Source organism: Triturus cristatus, chromosome 2_1 (assembly GCF_964204655.1).
Source record: "Triturus cristatus chromosome 2_1, aTriCri1.1, whole genome shotgun sequence".
NCBI classification, from domain to species: Eukaryota; Metazoa; Chordata; class Amphibia; order Caudata; family Salamandridae; genus Triturus; species Triturus cristatus.
Genome location: NC_140581.1, coordinates 868,936,738 through 868,956,026, shown reverse-complemented (window position 1 = coordinate 868,956,026; position 19,289 = coordinate 868,936,738). Strand labels below are relative to the sequence as shown.

At 42.4% G+C, this 19,289-nt stretch overlaps 1 protein-coding gene across 1 annotated transcript in view; it reads right to left on the bottom strand.

Moving 5' to 3' along the window:
* Positions 1–19,289, bottom strand: part of MAMDC2 (MAM domain containing 2) — a 474,787-nt gene that overhangs the window by 172,298 nt on the left and 283,200 nt on the right. Inside the window, exons 4-6 of the mRNA XM_085633013.1 lie at positions 16,080–16,164; positions 12,421–12,558; positions 2,497–2,753 (exon numbers count right to left, since the gene is read on the bottom strand). Of these exons, the coding sequence (XP_085489139.1) occupies positions 2,497–2,753; positions 12,421–12,558; positions 16,080–16,164 (480 nt within the window). The remainder of the gene's footprint in view (positions 1–2,496; positions 2,754–12,420; positions 12,559–16,079; positions 16,165–19,289) is intronic.

The window sequence follows — 19,289 nt, the reverse complement described above, 5'->3', positions numbered from 1 at the left end:
AGAAGGAGGATGCCGCCACAGAGTTAACGTGATGCTTAAAAGACAGTTTATTATCGAACATGATGCAGAGATTCCTGACCTTGGTTACTGGAGTGGGGGGGGGACCCATATCGCTGGGCCACCAGGTCGAAGACCACTCAGGAGAGAGCCTGCCAAAGGTCAGCACCTCGGTCTTATCCGAGTTCAATTTTAAACTGTTGTCCACCATCCATAAGCTAATGGCCATCATCCCTTCTTGGAATTTAGCGGCAACTGCGGGACCATCTTTTTGAACAGACAGCACCAGTTGGGTGTCGTCAGCGTAGGTGGTTAGCCGCAGCCTGTGAGCTTTTATAACCCTTGCCAGATCCGCCACATATATATTAAATAGTGTGGGGCTTAGCGAGGACCCCTGAGGGACCCCGCAGGGGAGCGTGAAAGTGGGTGAGTAGAAATTACCCAGTTTCACCGCTTGAGTTCGATTGGCCAGAAACGAAGTAATAAGATCTTTTGCGCGATGAGTTACCCCCATGGATGTGACACGGTCGACCAAGATGGAGTGGTCGACCGTGTCGAAGGCGGCGGACAGATCAAGGAGCACCAAGATCGCGGCCCCCCCTGATCCATGATGGTCCTAATCTCATCGGAGGCCTTTATCAAGGCCGTTTCTGTACCATGATATTTCCTGAACCCGAACTGAGTGTCATCTAGAAGATTGTGATTGTCATTTCAAATTTTTGAAGAGCATAGCTTATGAGAAACTGTAGGCTCCTATTTTAATGGGTTAGGAAAGGTCTGTAGTATAGTTTGTGAATGAATACACAGTGTAGGAGGAAGTACATTAGAACTAATCCTAACCCCTGTAATAATTATAATGACTTGTGCAATTGTGCTGTTTCTTTTCTTAAAATGCTGTAAGTGTTTGTTTAAAAAGCGTGAAAAGAAAGGGATTAATTTGAAGAAGGGGAGACTGGATGAGCATGAGATGGAGAACCTCAGGGATTATGTCTACAACCAGTTAATGAAGTCAGAGGAGGGTTCCAGAATGAATTAATAATGACTAGTTGAATGATTTCCTGACTAAGAAAGTTAAAAATGGATTTTAGTGATTATTCAATAATCAGAGTGGAGCATATTTTTGTGCAACAAATAATATTGAGAATATGCGGTTAAAGCAAATTTATAATGACATTTTGAAGTGTCTTTATTAACGTGATTTAGTTATGCCACATTTTGGTGAAAAAAACGTATTGGATAAAATGGATGCTGTTTCTGTCTCTGTTTTTCACCCCTGCATTCACCCCCTCTGATCTGGTTCCCCTGTGTATTAGCTCTCCCCAAGTTTTCTGTGAATGCGAAAACAGCTGACATAATGTTTTTTTAACAGTTATGAATACAAAGGCATATTAATTAAACTTTTAGTGTACTAGATAGGTTGCTACAGTCAAGGTTTCTTCCACCGTGTTTCTGTAGCTCAGTTCAGTTTTGCACGTTCATAAATCGTCTTTGTTAAATGTTGCATATTTTGTTCAAAATATCTCTGGATGACAGTAACATGGAAAAGCAGGCTGCTTTCTTAAAAATGGGAAATTGCTAACGAATAATGCCATTCATGTGAATTTTTCTGATTCGCCAAAGAATTGTTACATGGGGTCATGCCATGCTGAATCTGTGCTTTAGCTAATTTATTATGCAAGAATTGTGTATAAGAACCCCTATCGGTTTAGTGATGCTGTCCAGCCTATACTTGATTTTGCTGCTCATTTACTGCTTATAATGATTTCTGATTTTTGACTACTCTGTATTAACTTTGCACTTTGAGCCTTCATGGCATTTATTCTGTACTGATTGATTTGGATAATTCCGTAAAGAAAACCCTTTAACTTTTTCTCTGATCAAGAACTCACTTATTGAGTAGTCCTAGTTTCTCATGTTGATACTCTTCTAAATTGTTGTTGGGTGGGATGCCTTTTTATGCATGTATTTCCAGGGGGAGAACTGTATGAGGAAAACATTCGGGTTTCTAAATTCTGGCAGTGCTAAAATACTGGATTATGGTTTTGCTCCCATGCCTTTGTGTAAACATGAATTTGCATGGATAGTGAAATGAAACAAATATGAACAATGAAGAAGACATTTTTCTAACTTGTCTTAATTACATTGACCATTTAAGGCTTATTTTCCAGCTTCGAAGGCCATTCTTCTATTCTGTCAATTGAGATTGTATTCCGTCAATTGAGATTTTAACATCTGGTTAAAATTGTCACCACTTAACGAACCTGAAAGCAACCATCAACTGCTGAACGGCATTCAGTTACATTTAGTTAAGCATCTAGAAAAGCACTGCACTCTGTGTACAGTTTTGTATTATTGACTACCAGCAACAAGTTGTTTTTTGTTAAAATCCACAATTGTAGGCATGGAACTACTATTGTTTCAAATGAGAAACGCTTGCTTTTTTGGATACATGTGATGAAGTGTATTTTTGGAAGGTGCATGATTTATAGTTGTTCTTACCTCCAGTGGGTAAAGCGCAGTGATATCGACCTCGGCTAAATTCCAGTGGTTGGTCATTCCATGCTCCATTTTCCAGATCTCTTCATAGAAGCCGTTAGTATCTCTGGTATACAGCGTGAATACATGACCGCTCATCCGCTCCATTTGGTAGTAGAAAGACAAACAGCCAGACATGGGGGTATTTGTCAGGGGCGAGACCAGCTGAGCTACTTCTTGAAAGTGTTTAACATAAACAGAGTCCACATACATGTAGTGTCCTACACAAAAAGAGATTTGGGCATAAATAAATGCTGGTGTTAAAAGTCACATTTACATTTGTTAGAAACAGAGAGTTAATACTAGAAAATTAAGTATATATTTAAAAAATATTAAATAGACGATGATTTCAAAGCAAGTTTGTTAGAAATAGGGGTCTCTAGTCGGCAGAGGTTTGCACCTTGTCCAAGTAGGGACCCTTCCTTCTAGTCAGGATAAGGGAGTTACACACCCAGATAACGCCTGCCCATCCCATTGGTAGCTTGGCTTCAGCACACAGGCTTACCTCAGAGGCAATGTGTAAAGTATTTGCACCTAACACCCACAGTTACACAGTGAGAACACCCCACCAGTTTTGAAAAATAAGCAATATTTATCGAACTCAGACAAGACCAAAAAACGACTAAAATCCAACACAAAGTAATCAGAATATACAGTTTGCCAAAGGGGTCCTGTAAAACGGTAGGGAGGAGTTCGGGTGTGGGAAGGTGTATGGGTATTCACTGCAGAGGAAGTGTTATGTATAACATGAGGACCACGAGAGTCCGTAGGGAGATATTGTTGGTTCCTTCACTGGTGCCCAATACGCAGCCTCCTGGTTGTTTACGACAAGACCTACAACTCCTGAGGGGCACTCCCCATAGCAGAGATGCTGGGGTCACAAGGATTCCCATCTGCTCCCACATATGATGGAATCCACGGTCCAGTGCCCCTGGCTTGGGCATAGTACCAGAGGCGTGTCTCCAGGCTCCCAAACAAGGACAGTGACCTCACTCGCCCCTGCACCTGGCCTTGGCTTGGGGATACTGGGGCAAGGGTCACACAGCTGTCGCCTCTCATGGCGGGCGGGGCAGCTGACAACGTCTTTTATCTGGTGGGCTGCTGCAGACTCTTTGCGGCTTCCGGGCAGCAACGAGACATGGCTGGTCTGCATGCACTTGGGCCCTGGGGTGCCTGGCAACGTGGGAGACTTGCTCGTCAATCTAAAGTGCTCTGGGCTCAGCAGATGAGTGGTCAGGCCGATGAGCCAAGCTCTTCCCCAATCTTTCAGCCTTACAATACAGAATGGGTTGCACCATGCCTTGGATTGCCCGCAGCGGGTGGGGGGGAAGGCAGGCCCAGTAACCAGTTCAATAGTGCTCCGCAGATGTTAGCGATGAAAGCACAAGGAATACTTTGATGTCCCTGAGTCTTCCACAACCGGAAGCAAGCTCACACAAGCCCTTGGAGAGTGTCTTTAAGCAGGAAACCACAGCGGGCCCACAGACAGAAGTAGCAACTACAGACCAACCCAACAAAGAAACACACAACAAAGGGGCAGTACTCCTCCTGGTAGCTCTTCAGCTCTTCTTCTTGGCAGGGTCCTCTTAGTTCCAGAAGTGATCTGCAGTTCTGGGGTTTTTGGTCCAATACTTAAACCCTATTTTCTGTTTCCAGAATCTCTGAACTCAGCAAAAACCAGTTCTGTCTTCCCTTGTCCAGCTTCACTACAGGAGGTGGAGACAGCATCGTGCAGAGCAGACACAGCCTATTCAGGTGCTAGTGAAAGCACCTCCCACCACTCTATATGCAGAAAGGGCTATTCAGCCTGGCTATGGGTCACCCAGGAAAGGCAGGAAACACCTCAATCCCCCCCTGTGACTGTCTAGAGTGAATGCACATTCCCAGCTCCTGTCACTCCAAAACCAGACGATAAATACTCAGTGAGGCAGAGGTACACAGGATGGTTAAACAAGAAAATGCCCACCTTCTAAAAGTGGCATTTTCAAACGCACAATTTAAAAAAACACCTTTACTAAAAGGTGGGTTATTAAATTCTGAGTTTACAGAGCCTAAACTCCAAACCTCTACCTATTCCCAATTGAAAGTTACGCATGTAAAATGTTACAAGGCAGCTCCAATGAGAGCTAGTCCTTGCAATAGTGAAAAACGAAATGCACAGTATTTCACTATCAGGACATGTAACATACACCGGGTACATGTTCTACCTTTAATATACACTGCATTCTGCCCAGGGTGGTACCTTGGGCTTCCATTAGGTGTGATTAACATGCAGTAAAAGAGAAGAGTTAGGCCTGGAAAGTGTGCGCACTTGCCAAGTTGACATAGCAGTTAGAAATGCACGCACACAGCAGTGGCAGGTCTGAATTACATTTGAAAAGGGCTACTTGTATGTATGGCACAACCAATGCTTCAGGCCCACTAGTAGCTTCTGAGTTACAGGCTTTGGCACCCTCGGTGCACTTTACTAGGGATTTACCAGTAAATCAAATATGCCAATCATGAATAACCAATCATAATTACAATTTACACAGGGAGCACTTTAACTTTGACACTGATCAGCAGTGGCAAAGTGCCCAAAGCATCTAAGCTAGCAAAAACAAAATCCAGCAGACAGTCAAAAATGCAGGCGGTAGAGGCAAAAAAGTCAGGGGAAACCACGCCAAGAATGTCATGTCTAACAAATTTCTTAAACATTATTGAAGCATTTTAATGAAATGAAAGGGGCCCATCACGAAGTTGGGCGGATTGCCACCGACAGGGTGTCAGTTGCGGTCCATCTGACCTCATAAGCAAAGGTCCGACCTTCAATTACTGGGGGAAAGACCGATGCCTCTGACAGGATCCGAGATCCCGTGGGGACGTGGGTCAGACACATAATCCACAAATGGCAGCAGTGCCTGCTTAGGCACTGCCATCAAGATTATGATGTCCATTTCTGACATCCTTTCCATGTCGGTCTTTCCGATAGGGAAAAGTTGTTGGAAAGTGACTTTGGCCCCCGTCCCCTGTGGCTTCCATTATGAGGCCTGGTGGCACCTATGGTGTCTCTCAATCATCGATGCCCCGTGTGGCAGGCACTGCATGGGCCACGGATGTTTTAAAAGTGCATTTTTTCTATTGCAGGCCGCAGCACAAGCCAAAATAGAAAAAATATACACTTTCCCACCACCGTGAAGGCGGTCGCATCATAATCACGGAAGTGGACCTCTGACTCCTTACTGGGCGGTACCTTTCCGCTACTGTGTTGGTCAGACGCTTGTCCGACCAACATCGTAATAGGGTTCAAAGTGTCAACAGTACATCAACTTCAAAAGGTCACATTGAGGAGTGGGATCCCATTCTCTGTTATGATAAAGTATGCTGACAGCATGACGTGATTTTTTGTTCATAAGATCTTTCGCTACAAAATATAATTTAATACCTTCTAATGTAAATTTGTGTTCCAGGTCTACGTTTTTGTGTATTTCCCTAATTAGGCATGAATTCAAATGGAAAGTGATAGGCTTTTAGAAATGATATCCAGACTTTATAAGCCGATTGCCTTCATTCTAGACTAAGAAACGTCACTCTCCCCAATTCTTTTTTGATCTGGGATTGTGGTTCAATTCTGCACCGAATGGCCTTATTATATCACAAATTCAAAAGGGAGCCCAAGTGCACACCATACTACTTTCCACTTGTTACGCTTTTCCACATTTGATCTCTACTGTTCTTTTGGCGTGCAGCCCGGTTACGGGGTCTGCCCATTTTCCCATGTGCAGTTAAACACTTCAGAAATTGGAGCGAGGTAACACTTCAACCGGACGCACTGCATGTTCTGTGATTAATTTCACAAAAATACTCCACTTTATAGCCTTGTTTCATCCAATTTTTATTCCATGTACTCCTTTACTTTTACTTATTCTTCAACACTTTTTTCTGTCACATGTGTGGCACTTTCATGTATACGAAAAGTTTCTTCTGCCACAAATATGCCAATCCAGGCCTTTCTTTTGAAGCATGATTTACACATGAAACATCCTTAGTAGTGGTTCACTTTTACCCTATGCATTTCGGGCATTTAATTGCCCTTCCTCAGGGGTTCACTAAAAAGTTTAAAACACTGACATTAGTACTCATTCCCAAAACCCCTCGCCATCATTTCAACAACCAAACAATTCAATGAACAATCCATGCCATGTTTTTCTAACAGCTGTGGAAAAGCATAACAAGTGGAAAGTAGTATGGTGTGCACTTGGGCTCCCTTTTGAATTTGTAGCAAAATGACTGCCCAACATCCAAGTAGCACCCGCCCATGGTGAAATATAAAATTGATTGAAAAGGAAAAGTCACATGTATAACGGCAGCAACGTCTATGCATCCTAAGACTGTAAGCACACGCTGGATGTACTCACATTTAACCATATTACAAAGTATTTGGGTTTTTTCAAGTCTTGCCTACAGATCTTTTATCTCTTGCCATTCACAATAAGATGGTCATTTTGGGGGTTTTCATTTTTTCATATACACTATGATAGGGAAAGTGCTAAATCTGTCCTATGAATTGTAAGTTGTTGATTTTGGAATCCATCCATATTTGTTACTTATGTATGACTGCTGTGTGCTATTTGCATTTATGTCCACTTTCAATTCGGAACTAGTGATACCACCGGCATCCTCTTTTTATGATGAGAGGGAAAACAATCTATATGATTATATTGCTTTCTATCATTTTCTCTTATTGTGCAATGTTTTAGCTATAACCACAGTTAAATATTAGCATTGGGGTTTGTAAATATCATGCTATAAAAAAATTGCAGCCAAAGTATAGACCACAGAAATATTGTGAAAGTAAGTATAAACAGGTAAGTACACATTTACTCTATGCACTATATATAATCAATGTACACAAATGTGGTGTTAAGAATAAAACATCTATACTTATCTATATATCTGTATGTACCTTCACAATATTAGCAATATATTATCAAGGTACATAGATGTGAATTCAAGAATAGTAAATACATACTTACCTTCACTATACTTTAGTACTCAATATTTTATTTGCAACACAATATTTGTATAGTCGATATTCTGGCATTCAAACACTGGTGGGATTTACAGTGGGAACAACAGTGTGTGGAGCTGGGATCCACAGGCCCCAAACAATGTTAGAGACGCATAACTTTCCTGAGATTTAGACATCCAGGGTCTGCAAGATGGTGGTGACTGCTTGATGGGCCTTTTGTCCCTGGAACAGAATTTCAGTTTCTCTTGAGCTTTTCTCTTCAGTTACTTTTTCTCTTCAAAGAAATATGACCATGCCAACTCTTTTTGTTCAGCCTAACGCCAAAGGTAAGTGGTCTGGTCTAAAATGAAGGCGCTTCCAGATGTAGCCTTGAATATCTTGACCCCCACCATTCGTTAGGCTGGCTGCTGATTCAAATGCTATTGTATTTCATTATATTTTTACTTTAAAATATGTTGTGGTGTCATGATGTGTTTTCCAAGTCCTCTTGCTTCAGTTGCAATTCCGAATTCTATTCCTGCAGGTTTTGTATAATTCCACATATTTGATGTTGTTCTTCGGACCTCTCATCTACCTTCTTTTCTAGATTGTCTACTCGTGATCCAATTGTTTCTATTGATGCAAAAAGGTACAGAGTTCCTCTGGCAAAAAAAAGGGGGGGGGGGGGGAAGAGAGTGTATTGTCATATGTCAAAGAAAATGGGGCCTGGTCAACAGTGACACAGGTAAAGAACAAAGGGGGAAGTCCTTTGTTGGAACTAGGGCTCTCACACACCCAGCAAGCTAGGTGTCATGCTTCATCATTTGAGCCTGCCCCTCGTCAGGTCGGCGCTGCAATTCATGACGGGCTCCCAATATTGGGGCTCTTTGATGGGGATCTTTTGTTCCTGCCGAAGGGTGCAGTGGGGGTAAGGGGCCCTAGGATGTGTAGATGTGGGTGAATGTATAAAATAGGTACTGTTAGTCCACACGTAAATTTTAATAAAGTGGTAAACAGCCTAACTAAAAACAATAGGAATTGAGGTGGGTATAGGCACTAGTAATTTATGTGACTAGTTATGCATGCCCTACTCTCAAAAAAGATCGACATGTTTCGTGCCATGGTAGCCAATGGTCAGGGCACTTCCTCAGGATCAAAAATAAGAACTATCTACAATACTAGGTACGTATAAAATCTACATACCCAACAGGTTCAGTGAGGTAACCTACAAAGAAGGAAAAAGAAAAAACGAAAAGGTGACAATAAACAACACATCGTGGTGCACTCACATGATGAAACAGAGTCCTATCATAAGGAGGCAGAAGGTATCCATAAGGATAATGAGGAGAAACAGAAAAAGGGATAATTTGAGGGTGCGCAAATGTAGCAGTCACCTAAGGTGAGAGTAAACACTTTCTCACAGTAGAAGGATAAGAACAATGCAGTAAAAGGAAACACTCACCTATACTGCTATCAAGTAATTCTTGCAGCAGTGACCGGCGGTTATACAAGGACTCCAATATATGTCCTAAAGACAGGTGCCGGAGGGGTGAGAAAATAGTGAAAAAAATATTTAAAAGGCGCGGTGCAGATTGCGGCAATAAAAGGAATGTGTATGGCTAAACCGCGAGCCCCTCGAGGGTTAGAGAGATCAGGGAGAGTCAGGGTGGACCATCACCTAGTTGTTCACTACCCAGGGCGGTGTGGTGTGCAGCCATGGTAACCCGGCCATCCAGGGGAGGACGGAACGGAGGTCGAGCGCATGGGAGAGAGCGTAGTGGCAAGCCCACACTCTCCTCCTGATGCGAAGGACCCGCGTCGTCCCCCCAAAAAATGGCAGCGGGCCCAATCATGGACGGTAACGCCCATGCAGTTACAAAAATGGAATAGGTACCAAGCCGCTCCGCAACAGATTTCTCACCTCAGTCAGGTTCTGGATAGGAATGAGGGATGCGTGTGGTAGTCACCCGCGTCGTAGGACGCGTGTAATCCTGAACCTACCCCTACCGCCGGACCTGGGATGGTTAGAGGTAGGACGGTGTGTACACCTGATATGCTGCCTCTTGATGACGTGTGGAGCACCATGTGACCAAATGCGCGTATCACGATGCGCGGAGGTCAAGCTCCGTCCAGGGTCGCCATGTTGGAACGGGGCGGAAGCCCCATTAGCTGCATATACATGACGTGTAATCAAGTGTGTGTAACAAAAACGCATGGTGGTGCTGCTCCGGCCGTGGCGGCCATGTTGGATCGGGGAGAAAGTTAAAAAAGAATTATAAATACATACAGGCAATCCAGATCGGGGGACCCGTAACGGCATGGACCGCCAAAAGGCAGATTATGACAAAAATTATATATCTGACCAGGGGGACTGAATTAGGTCCACAAAATAAAGTTAAGTATAAACACAAATTGTAGGTCTACGAGGTATATAACATACCCAAGTGGGTAATGTAGAAAAAAAGGGGGGGGGAAGGGAGAAGGAGGGGGAGGGTGGGGGCCTGATGGAGAGGTCCTCCAAAGGGTGTCTGAAATATATCACAATGGACAAGGTCCACCTTCACTATACTTTAGTACTAAATATTTTATTTGCAACACAATCTTTGTATAGTCGATATTCTGGCATTCAAACACTGGTGGGATTTACAGTGGGAACAACAGTGTGTGGAGCTGGGATCCACAGGCCCCAAACAATGTTAGAGACGCATAACTTTCCTGAGATTTAGACATCCAGGGTCTTCAAGATGGTGGTGACTGCTTGATGGGCCTTTTGTCCCTGGAACAGAATTTCAGTTTCTCTTGAGCTTTCCTCTTCAGTTACTTTTTCTCTTCAAAGAAATGTGACCATGCCAACTCTTTTTGTTCAGCCTAACCCCAAAGGTAAGTGGTCTGGTCTAAAATGAAGGCGCTTCCAGATGTAGCCCTGAATATCTTGACCCCCACCATTCGTTAGGCTGGCTGCTGATTCAAATGCTATTGTATTTCATTATATGTTTACTTTAAAAAATGTTGTGGTGTCATGATGTGTTTTCCAAGTCCTCTTGCTTCAGTTGCAATTCCGAATTCTATTCCTGCAGGTTTTGTATAATTCCACATATTTGATGTTGTTCTTCGGACCTCTCATCTACCTTCTTTTCTAGATTGTCTACTCGTGATCCAATTGTTTCTATGTCATTTATGATTTCCTGGAAGCATGATTTATATTTGCCCTAATTCTACTCACCTACATTTTCATGTCCTGTTGCATAAAGTCTGGGGTGATGTCCACTCTTTTGTTGTTTCCAGGTTGTATTCCGAGTTAGGGCTTTGATTGTGTTGTTTTATGAGGTTCTCTTTCTTTCTTCCCTTGTTTCCTTGCAAGTAGGTCTTCCGTGGATGGTTCTTGCGGGATGCTGCCAGACGGCATGTTACTGCAAGGCAGTTACCAGTCTGCTAGCACCCAATAGAAAAACACATGGGATTTTCAAAACTAATCTTTCTTGCAGTGAGGCAAGGAACGCCAGCAGGCCAGCCAGGGTTGTTTGTCCACATGCAAATTCAAGCACTCAAGCTACATTAGGGCTGTCCAACTACAAGAGGAGTTGATGTCTTAAGTGCCTCGCCTGTTTCATATTCGTGTTTCTCACCTAGCTATGCTGACACTCTTTGCGCCGTGCATGTGCATGTGCCTTGACAGGCCACGGCTCAGTGTCAACAAGCATTGGCAAAGGCAATAGCTTGGCCTTTTAAAACCAAGAATTACTGGCTTTGCCAATTAATTTTTTTTAGTTATGGCACTGCTATCATCTGGGTCGGGCAGATTTAAATTTGATTGGAAAATTATACTTTATCAGTATACGTGTTTATTTGTGTTGTCTCCCCAGAAAATTCTAGGGTTCTGGAAGTCACCAGAGATAAGTAATACGGTTACTCCAGCAGTCACCTCAGAACACTGACTGGTCTCATAAGTATGAAGTAATCTAGTTGAAAAGTTACTTTTAGTTTTGATGAAAAAGTTGAAAATCCACAAACACTGAAACATGTTGACTTTACTTAATGTGGTATGCTTATTTTTCAGTTTTATTACTTATACTGGGACACACAGTGCAAGCGATATGAATGTAGTCATTAACATTTATTTTAGCATAATCATGAGATTGTTCTAGTACCCCATGCACTCATGAGCTACCTGATGCTATCTCTGTGATAGGGAAAATTAGGATAGGATTGACAGCATTGAGGCAACGGACCACTGAACTATGAAAGACAGGTAAAGCAATAGGAGGAAAAAGTATTGAAATAATCTGTCTTCACCCCCATACTGACGCCAATGATCAGTAGCACAGGGTGGCTGTATAGCTACTATGCGTGCCCCCATTTGAGGTATTCGTGAAGTATTCTCTCATAAGAATTTCTTACTTTTTGCATGTCCTTGCTTGAGTATGAGGAAAAAGGCATTTCTAAGCATCCATATTTGAGAGGTAAAGTTATTGTACACATACCTATTGGGAAAAAGAGTTGCTCTTAGTATTGGAAACTTGTGTAAACCTAGGGACGTATACGATGATAGTTTTGAAAGTGAGGGTGGCCCTCGAATTTTTTTCATTCTACCCTTTCAATGTTGGGGCTTTCAAAAAGATTTCCCTTTGAGGCCTAATTAGTTTAACTGCACTTCTGAGATACTCCAGAAAAAAAGTGAATCCAAAAACAGCAAAGACAATGCAAAAGAGAGACCTTTAGACAATAAAAATAAGAAACACTGGCAAATGATCATGCAGTAAAATAAAAAGATGGAACTGCTTCAACAACTGACAATGATAAAACATTAATATGCAGTCTAATAATGTATATCAAGAGCAGTTTGAACAAATTGTTAAACAATTGTTAACGTTTTCTTACAATTCTAATGCCACTCTTACCCATTTTGCTGTTCAGAGTGTGATCTCTTGGAAGCACTGACTGGGAGTTTCGGATGTTGCCTCCACCTACAAACCAGTTAACATTGGGGTTCCAGCGGTTCATGTAGCCACAGAGATGGTTCTCTTCAAAGTCACACTCTGTAATGAGACGTTCACAGGATGTCATGAAGTGCATCACTCTTTCACACGAAATAAAAGGGAGCTCTACCCTGCAAGCTCCAAGAAAGAAAACAAATCCACAAAGTTAGAAAGTGGTGAAGATCTAGAAAACAAATCCCCATGGACTAATAAGATTAGCAATAGCCATAGACACCAAGAGAAAGTTTACATTTAGAGATATAAGATATGATTCCAAATGCAACAACATACTTCTCAGCTTACTGCGTGATATGCTATATGAAGTATGAAACATTATACCAAGTACCTTCTAAAATGTGATTTCCTCCCTTATACCTGATTGAATGTCCATTAGTTAAATCCATGAAAGTAACTACAAAAGTGGAGGGTGTAGGACAGATCGAACCTAGAATAGTGTCCCCTGAACACTGAGTCTTTCAAGTTCTTTGGAAATGATCCAGTTGGGTTCTCTCCTCAATGTACCAGAGGAGAATTACATGACCTAATATTTCAGCTTTCAAGCAGCTGATTGTAAAATGCTCATGATGGACAAGGGTTTAGGAATTTGAGTTGAGGTGATAAGATGCCTGATTATTACAGAAGATGTTCCACCAGTAAAAATGACTTTTATCCACCAATGCTTTAAATAGAGTGGTTAGCCCTTTGTGTTGGTCTCTATTGCCAGCTACAGAAGACGCATCATTGCGCAACAGAATTGTTGCACGAGTTTGAGATCATAAATCACCCTCACAGCCCAGTTTTGTAGCCTTTGGAACCTAAATACAGCCAGAAGTGGGCTTTATCGGCAAAGTAAGTTACCATTGACACATATTTGGGATACTGTAGCTCAAGTCAAGATTATTCAACATTCATTGCCAACTGAAGATAGAAATTCAAATCTCTTTACTGCCAAAGAGGATGTACAGTTGGGACACATATATTCTGCCTGGGCAAACGGCTAAACGGGCATCCGGTGGGAACAACACAATGATTACTAGTGCGTCTGTCTTTGCCCCTTTTAGTGACAACATATTTCAGAGCTTTTACACTTGTCCTCATTACAGAGGAACACTATCAGTGCAAAACTGCTGCTCTTGTCACGTGGTTGCTAGGGTCAATGAATTCCTAAGAATTTCTCAACCATGTGGGAATATCTGCTGTAATATGTATGCATTATCACCACAGGTAAAGACACCTGGTAGAAATTATCACAGGTGGTCATTACAGAATTTACAGAAGGCCTCGTATTCTGCTACTGGTACTAACCACTTTGGGGACAATAACCTATGACAAAAAAGGATGCACACTTTCTTATAATGGAAACTATGTTTCAAGAGTAGTTTTTGCTTCCAACTTGATATTATGGGAGAACAGTCGGGTGCTTTCTACATCACTTACAGCTGGGATATTCACTTGCAACTATAAATTGTGGGTATTTGTGAGAAATGGATTGTGGGTGAATAACCATCTTGTTATCAATGGAAGCGTTCCGCATTCGCATTTCATTTCCCTGACAGCTCATTTGACACTCTACATGGAATGGCCACAACTACTTCTCAAAGGGGAATTTAAAGCTGAAGATCTTCTGGCACTCTACCTGTGTCGCAGCAGCACGCGGAGCTCGGAAGCGGCGCTACGCGAGGGTTTCAACCGTCACACGCGGTGAAGTCAGCATCCAGGCCTCGAGCAACCGCCGCAAGGCGACATAGAAATATTTCTGACTTCGGATGAAGTGGCCTTTGACCTGTATAGTAGTGCGTTCTACTAGGCGTATTAGTTACGCTTAAGTGTTCTACACGATAATGTCCTGGTGCGAGGTTAGGCACCCAGATTCGTGTTGCTTAAGTCCTTAACTCACCCTGTCCTGAGGAGGCCACGATTGTTCTGGAGGCCGAAACGCGACCGCGTCGACACACTATAAAAAGAGGAGTCCGATGAAATTAGTGGAATGAATTTCGAAATGTATTTTGCCTGACACAATCTTGAAATTCAGGTTCAGGACTAAGTAGAACTGATTGTGCTTTACATGACTACCTCAGAGTGTACTTCCTGTACTGAATAGGTGGACACTCCCTTCTTGTTTTGACTCATTGGGTGAAAAGGAATTACTTATTATGTATTATTTGTATGAACATTGTCTGTTTTTCCTTGTTTCTTGTATATAACTGTTGTATATATGTGTTTATATATGTGTATATTGTATGTTTGAAAATAGTGTGATAAAACAGGATGAAGAATCTCCCAGGATTACTAGAATTAAAATATGTAATCATGTTTTCAATGGTATGTGATTGTTGCCTCTTTTAAGCACGATATTGAATTACAGGACATTGTCCCTATTATAGGAGAATTGATAGTCCCCTGTTATAAAAGATTATAGATATCGATCCCTCCTTTCCATTTTTTGTACTTACAAAAGTTCTACACCACTTACAGCTTGGATATTATTCACTTGCAACTATAAATTGTGGGTATTTGTGAGAAATGGATTGTGGGTGTTTGCAAATCACCATCTTGTTATCAATACAAGTGTTCCGCATTCGCATTTCATTTCCCTGACAGCTCATTTGACACTCTACATGGAATGGCCACAACTACTTCTCAAAGGGGAATTTAAAGCTGAAGATCTTCTGAAAAAGTTGCATAATGATGGCACACAACCCTTGCGCTTAGACAATTTTTTTTTTTGTGAAGCACATTTAGATACTGCATGCTCCATGGCTAAGTCATACTTTACATTGTGAATATGCCACCATATATAATGATTGTTCAGGGGAAACAAAGAGGTATACATATTGGGCTAATAACGTATGATAAACCTTTCCCATATAGAAGGAGAAGACTGTCATTGCTCTTGTGCAATCAAATCATGAATATCACACATCTGGTCAAGGTAAAGTTAGGCTGATGGAAACATTGATATTAAGGTACAGTTGTGCAAACATGTCTTAGTCAGCAAAGCGGCAAGAGTGCCATGGGAACTAAAGCAAACAAAGAAAATGGACCCTCTCTTTCCTGGCATAGAGTAGCAACGACAACCCATCCAACACTGGGCCCGGTGCGACTGCACCTGCTCCACTTTTCATAGCTATGCCCTCCAAGGATGCTCAAATAAGCCTGGGAGAAAGACTGCTAGGGGCAGCTGTTTCAAAAGATGTCAAGCATAAGGGGCTGACAACTGCAGGGATCTTCCAAATAGATACATTTGGGAAAGATTACATACTTTGCTGCACTGCCTGCAAATTTTTCATTGCAATGAGCACAGACCGACTAATGAAAAAAAATGTGTTATAGTGCCTTGAACTCAGTGCAAATTCCAATGCAAACGTGCCCCAAGCAACGTTGCATATTTATATAATTTGGCTCCTGGATATAAATCAAAGTGGTTATAACGCCCAGAAGATACGTTTTTATTTTTCCACTTAATACATTTCAATTAAGTCTTGTCATGAACTGAGTCTGGTAACATTTTGTATCCATTGGAGTCCCCAATTAAATAACTATTTGCTCTAATTTAAAAAGTGAAAATAGGTCATACTCACGTATGCAATATCCAGTGGTTACTTTTATTTCATAAATTGCAATGCTAGCAACGGGGCCATCTCCAAGAACACCTTCTAAAAGTATCTGCAAAAATAAATTAAAACAATGAGGGTGAATTACACTGGAGAACTGCTGGGAAGCACAACAATACAGCCCTTGCCCACTTTGAAACTCTTTCCGGGGTACGAAGGAGTTGCGTGAGAAATGTTTTGAATGGCGGCCTCTGTCTACCATTCATGAAAGCATGCCCTGTGCAGAAGGCGCGCGCCTCTGCGGCCCATGTATACACGAGGCCGGACATTGGCTCGACTAATGCATCAATATTTGTATTCCTTAAAGTCGGGGTTTTATCGCCCAAGTAAGACAGCTGGCAAAGTGCCAATGTACATTAACAACGGAGGCCACCTGACACTTTGTTAGATGAAAATCCATTCATCAAATGCATCCTCCAGACCGCTGACTCCATTTCTATGACTGCTTTTCTCGAGTCTGGCTGCTCGAGTTTAAACATCACAAAACAGGCACCTTGTTGAGTGTGCGTGGCTCGTGCCAGCATTTAGAGAAGCAGCCAGCCCCAGCAACAGCCACACATTGAAAAGTCTCTAGCTTGCAAAATAAATGTTCCAAATGTGCCAGTGCATATGTTCGGTTTAGTAGTAAAGTGTTAGTGCACAGAGTCCAGTGTAGAGGAGGGTTAGAGCCATGCCGTATCTTCGCATATCCACTGGACATGAACACGGCTTCTAGTGAATTCACTGTATATAAATGTGTCTTTTGCAGGCATCCGGAAAATAGGTCACGATTGGATCCTTGAACTACTCTGGACTCCCTGGGGCATATTTACAAGTCCCTTTCGCCACCACAACTTTTCACGACGTTGTGGTGGCAATTGGTGCTTCGCCTTATTTAAAAGACAGCGCTAAGCCACCTAACGTGGCGTAACGCTGCCTTGTGAATAAGGCAATAGATTGAAAGGGGTGAGGCAATGAGTGTTGCGCATCACCCATTGATTTTGACGTTGCCCCATATTTACAAGGGTGGCGTGAATATGGGGCACGCCAAAATTAAGACCAGGGAAAACTTGGTCTTACCCTGGCGCAACGAGGAGACATTTTTTATTTATCCCCGTTTTTGCTGTTTCCATGTGTGCTGCGTTGTGCAGCACACATAGAAACAGCAAAACGCCATGAATGATTGTGTGTGTGCAGGAAGATATCCCTTCCTGCACATAAACAATCATTAAAAAAAAATGACGTTCTGGTATTCTATGTGAGCTGCATTAAGTAGCACACATAGAAGTTACAAAACACCATTTAAAGATCGTTTATATGCAGGAAGGGACACCTTTCTGCACATAAACAATCTTCCCCTGCAACGCAGGCACCCTTGCATTATGGTGCAAGGGTGCCTGCGTTGGTGCTAGGCAGCTAAATTTAGCGCAGGGCTGCACCATATTGTTGTAAATATGTTGCAGCCTTGAGTTTCAGAAGTGGCAGAGAGCAGCGCTAGGCCAAGAAGCCTAATGCAGTGCAACGTCACTTCTATTGTATATAGGCCCCCCGGTTTTTAGCATGCTAAATTTTAATGGCAATATCACCAAAGCTACACTAAGGGAGAAGATGGCGGCCAGCTAAGAGAGCTCGGTCGTGAGCTCCGCTCTCTCTCGCGAAAATTAAACAAAAATCAAGCAGCAAAACAACAGAACAAGATGGAACCAGACACACGCATCGGCGAGATGAAGTAAGGCGAAAATAGAGACAACCAAATTTATAAATCCACGATTTAATTAAGAAACGATCAAAAATAACGAGGCAAACTACCTGAGAAGGAGGCGACGAGGACGGAGAGGTCGGAGTACACAGGGGGCGGAGCACGCAGCATAGCAGGAAACTGTTCCGGGGGCCGAGTGTGGAGGAGGAGTGGTGTGAGCAGGAGCCGTTCCTGGTCGATGTTGGCGGCGCGCACCAGCAGGCAGCAACAGCAGCATTGTTGCAGCACGGAAAACCTAGGTAACGGGGAAAAGGACGCGACCCGTACCAATATCCTCCCTCCGTTTCAGACCAGACATCACACTATCGCTTTCCACACATACAGTCATTGGTGGGGCCCATAACACCAACATTTATACATCACTTCACACTGGTCTGCACATACAGGAGAGATGAGCGGTTCAAGCGCTGGACATGAAAGGAATACCTTATAACCTATAAGAAGAAAGTTATATTACATATCTTTACATTATTACCCTTTCTCCTGCAGATCTCAATCTTAAACATCAAGGCACTCCTCCCACGTGATCGATGGATCAAATTAGTTGGATTGGTTGATGGTGATTTAGAACCAGCTAAAACACATTTCAAGATTTTAATCTTTCCGCCCTCAATAAATCACAAACACTTTACTTGTTAATCAATAATTGTTTATCTATTTTATTGTAAAAAGTTAAGTTGCATTCAGAAAGATTTATCAATTTTCATGTTAATCACAGAACACTATAGTTACCTAATCTGGCTATCGGACGTCCTCTAAGTCATTGGTTTGTCAAGATCAAATTGGCTGTCATTCTGTCATTTAGCAGCAAAGTTCTTCGTGCAGCACGCTACAGTCCCAAAGAATAGGCAAGGACCAGAGACGTGCAAGCATCAATCAATGCCCATAGGTTTAAGAAAGTTCGCAGTTCATCGGATAACGGGCAGCATTCGGGCCGTCAAAGATTCAGGAACGCAGCAGTCATCCTAGATAGTAGCGTCGCGTAGCATCACCGTCGTCTTCGTCAGCAAAAGGAAAAGGAAAGTATGCGAACAACAACTTCCTCTCTATTCTACCATGTAATTTATAATGAAATGAAGAAAAGATGTAACAATTTGTAAAATTTGGGCTGTCATGATTGGTCGGTTGAGATCGTCCGGTAGAGTCTTTGGGAACTTGGTACAGTTCAAAGATGATATCATAAAGTCGGTCCATTCTAGTTCTTCGTCAAGAGTCCTTTTGTTTTTCCGTTTGGCTACAATCCCACCGTGACCTTGCTCTGGAACACTAAGGCATGGTTCATGATGAGGCCACAGGGACATTTTGTCGCTACTGCGCACTCCACTCGAAACCTCGTGGAGCAGCGGCCATCACCTCGTGTCGCGTCAGCGGCCATTTTGATTTTAGGCCCAAAGGATAACTTAAGCGAAACAAACACAAAAATGTAATTAATACATGGA